At 33.1% G+C, this 4,086-nt stretch overlaps 1 protein-coding gene across 1 annotated transcript; it reads left to right on the top strand.

Annotated features, from left to right (window-relative positions):
* The first annotated feature begins 237 nt into the window (after positions 1–237).
* Positions 238–909, top strand: LOC125873730 (agamous-like MADS-box protein AGL80). The gene has a single exon (XM_049554600.1). The coding sequence runs from the start codon at positions 238–240 to the stop codon at positions 907–909; it is 672 nt and encodes a 223-aa protein (XP_049410557.1).
* Positions 910–4,086: the final 3,177 nt, after the last annotated feature.

The following is a 4,086-nucleotide window of genomic DNA, read 5'->3' on the forward strand; positions in this document are numbered from 1 at the left end:
TATATATATATATATGGGTCAATCTTAGGCAAATACAAGAACAAGAACAAGAACCAAAACAAAGTCATTCCTGAACAAACACATACATCCTCATATTCCTCCTCTTTAGCCATGCCTAGAAACAAAGTAATATTTGCTTTGATTGAAAATAAAACTGATAGAAAAATCTCATACAAGAAAAGACACATAGGGTTGTTGAAAAAGGCACAAGAACTCATGACTCTCTGTGAAGTTGAAATGGCTGTCAACATCTATAATCCTTATAGTGATGAACCTAAGGTGTTTCCCAATCATGGTGCTGCAATCAACACCTTTCTAAATTTTAAAGAATTGGCAACGTCAGAGAGATCAAAAAATATGATGACAAGAGATGAATTCACCGAGAAAAGAATAAAGAAGTTGGAGAAAAACTTACTAAAGGGAAAAATGGAAAATAGGGTAAAGGAAATTACGAATGAGATGCATGAAGTGTTGAATAGAAAAACTATTTCCTTAGACATGAAGCCTTACGATCTCAAAGATCTAAGTTACGTGATCAAGAAGAACCTTGAACTGGTATGTGAAGCAATGAAAAAGAATGTTGGCAATGAGGGGTCTACATCCAATGTCCCTCAATCCACGCCTTCAACAACAATGACTTCTATGATGCCTTCATCAATTATAGATCCTCCATTATATGCTTCAGTGCCTTCTCCAATGACACCACAAATGAACCTTTCAGAGGAGATCCCCCCAATGGGTACATTAATTCAAATGAATAACTCCCAGAACTACTCTAGTGACATTCAAGAAAGTCCTTCATTGATTGAGTTACTAAATTGGAATAATGATGATGTCGTGACTTTGCTGGATGACATATCACTAAACAATATTAATGAACAAGATCCAAACCCCACCAATATTATATAAAATTTTTGGCTTTATTAAGTTAAAAAACTTCATGTCTTGTGGTTTAATTTAATTGTTTATAATTCAAAATTGATAATTGTATCATCACATTTGTTCATTGGTAAAAATTTTCTCATTAAAAGAAAGAGATTACTTTTGAAAAAATAAATAAAAAACTGGGGTGTGGAAGGATAATTTGGGGAAGGGATTATGATGTGGAGGATCGAACCCTCACAAAAAAAAAATGAGGGAGCTTAGGTATAGCCTATAACTATGATATTTTACACTAAAATATATTATATAAAATGTTTTCTCTATAGAAACACAACCATGTAAGTTAATACTTTTATTTGATTTTGACTTATTTGTTCTTAAAATAAGAAATGTTGAAATATGAAAAATTATTAAGATAATATAAAAACTAATCAAGTATTATAAAATTCTACTCTAAATCTTAGAATAAATAACAACAGTATGTGATATTACTTGTCTCGACCCGATTTCCCGAGTCATTATAGTACCTAGTATAACCGCCCAGTAGGTAAGTTAACCTTTACTCAAAACGACAAGTAATGAGTATAAGGGTAGAACTAAAAAGAAATAACACTAGCAATACGAATAAGACATAAACAGAAGAAAAACAAAAACTATATTTTTAAGAAATCCTCTCAGAAACTAGAAATCATGAGTACAAAGCTATTTTATGTGAAAATAGAAGTCCCAAAAGGGGAACACAATAATCCATCTCAAAGGAAAAATAATAGCTTAATTTATACACACAAAGAGACATACTGATCCGAGATGCCAAGTGCTCATCCTCATCTCTGATACCCAAATGTTGCAATACATGACACAAATAATCATTGCTAGTAGCTGGTAATAAGACATGCATCATGGAAAAGATGTAGAGTATAACACGAGTACTAAAAACAAAAGTATTGCTAAACTAAACCTAACTTGAGCTCCATAAGCCCATAAGGTACACTCATGTGCATGTTTAAGCAAAATCTGAATGAATCCCTGTACGCTCGAAAGACATGTAGAATATCTAAGTCCACTAAGAGAAGAGTAACACTAACCTAAAGTCAGGCTCCAAGCCCAAATAAGTCTCATATCCAATCAACTCTCAGCTCAACTCGCAAGAGTGACAATCAATCTAGGTCGCCTAGCCAACCAATCTATTTTTAGGGGCGTAAGCCCCCGCCCCCCCCCTCCCCCAACTAGAAAGAGGATTGGTTCGAAAGACTGTACATACAAATGAGATACGAAAACCAATTAAAAATTACATTTTGGACTGAATGGAGGAAACATAATTTCCATATGACGTCGTCTTGATAGAATATGGGTCCCATATCGAACCTAATTTCAAGCCAAAATCCACAAGGGGTTCATAATTAGTCCGAAGGCCTCGAGATCTAAACAACGGGTCGTTCGAGGCCAAACTCAACCTTCCAAACTTAACTCAGCGAGCACAATTCTCATTCGAGCTCGTCTACTAAGATTTTGACAACAATCAAACTTAGGTATTTGCTTGGAAGTTAAAATGTCTAATCGCACGGACTCGTATTGAAAGACTCGCTAGTCATGCCGACCATGCTACTAGCCCAATTTGACCCCTACAAAGTTGATGAAATTGTCAGAATATGATTCTAAGGTTATTTCTGAAACTTTTTTATCAAAACTGACCGTAAAAATTTCAAAAGCTTCAAGACACTAAAACTTACATTTAAATCGATCAAATGACCAAGTGACCGAATCCAGTGAGTCATTAAATTACTTGGGATTGCTTTAAGAATATATAAAATCTTTGGACTAGTGTGTCTCTTTTTATTATTATTGTTTTATATGTTCATGTGGTCCCATGGACAATTTATATCTTTAAAGTTTTCATGTCTAAGTGTGTCATAGGATTCTCCACATCACTTTTTCTTTGTCCTTATATTAAGGGTTTGTATGTCGTGTTTGATGAATTATTTTTCAAAGTGTGTTATTTCACTCACTTATTAAATATATGAAAAATTTACATGTGTAATAGTTTGTAACTTTTTTATTTATTTGCGCTTTTATTGTTGTGAATATCCAAATCTTATTGGTGGTACGGTTTCCATAAAAAACCTCTTGCACTTCAAAAGTTAAACAAATTGATTCATGTATTAAATAAATTTTTACTCTAAACTTTGTAGGGTGAAACAATAACACATCAAAAATTGAAAATGAATTTAAACATTAAAGAAAATTATCAAGAAGACCTATAAAATATCCATTTTGAAATAATAAGGTGAAGTAAGAGATTCATTAACTTTTTGGCTTTATTAAGTTATAAAACTTCATGTCTTCTTGTTTTATTTAATTGTTTATAATTAATTTTTATAATCCTAAAATTGATAATTGTATCATAACATTTGTTCATTGGTTAAATTTTTCTCATTAAAAAAATAGATACTTTTGAAAATGTAACACCCCAGAATTTTTTTGAGCTAAGACTCAAACCATTCTTCGTTGTGAGTAGGATTTTACCAAGGAATTAAAAATTTTCCTATGTGTTAAGGTCACTAGATGTAGCACCTTGAGTTCCAAGAAGAACTAAAGAGAGTTCATTCAAGTCGTTCCTAAGTTCCTTAAAGTTTTGGGTTAACTTCAAATGACCATAACTCTTAGTACAAGACTATTTAGGTGTGCCATGAGATGGCAAATGAAAAGTCTTTGAATTATCTTTCTAACTCTACCAAGTTTTCTAAATTTAGAGCTCTGAGTAAAAAAGTTATGACTGATTTACTAACGACGCTCAAACCTGGCAACAGCTCCGCGATGGCTTCGTGTTACGGAGCCAATACGGACCTCACTGCTTGCTGAAAAATTATTTCGACTCCCATCTCATTTATATATTTCTTTAAGGGTATTTTAGTCCTAAAAACCCTTAGGGGGTCATATAAATTGCCTTAAATGTGTAGAAAAATCACTTTTCTTAAATCAAACCCTCTCATCCACTCCAAAAATTTTACGCTCAAGGAATTCAAGAAACGCTTAGGCTAGGGTTCTTCTTCCAAGATTTTCCTTCAAGTTCTTCAAGAAGATGGTTCTTTCAGGTATGTAAGTTTCCATAGTGTTGGGTTTGTTCACCCACACGCTAGTCATGTTAATTTCAGCGTTAAATTCGTTCTAGAAAGTTGAAGATTTGATGTTCTTTAATTGTGTTCT

This window comes from Solanum stenotomum, chromosome 8, assembly GCF_019186545.1.
Source record: "Solanum stenotomum isolate F172 chromosome 8, ASM1918654v1, whole genome shotgun sequence".
NCBI lineage: Eukaryota > Viridiplantae > Streptophyta > Magnoliopsida > Solanales > Solanaceae > Solanum > Solanum stenotomum.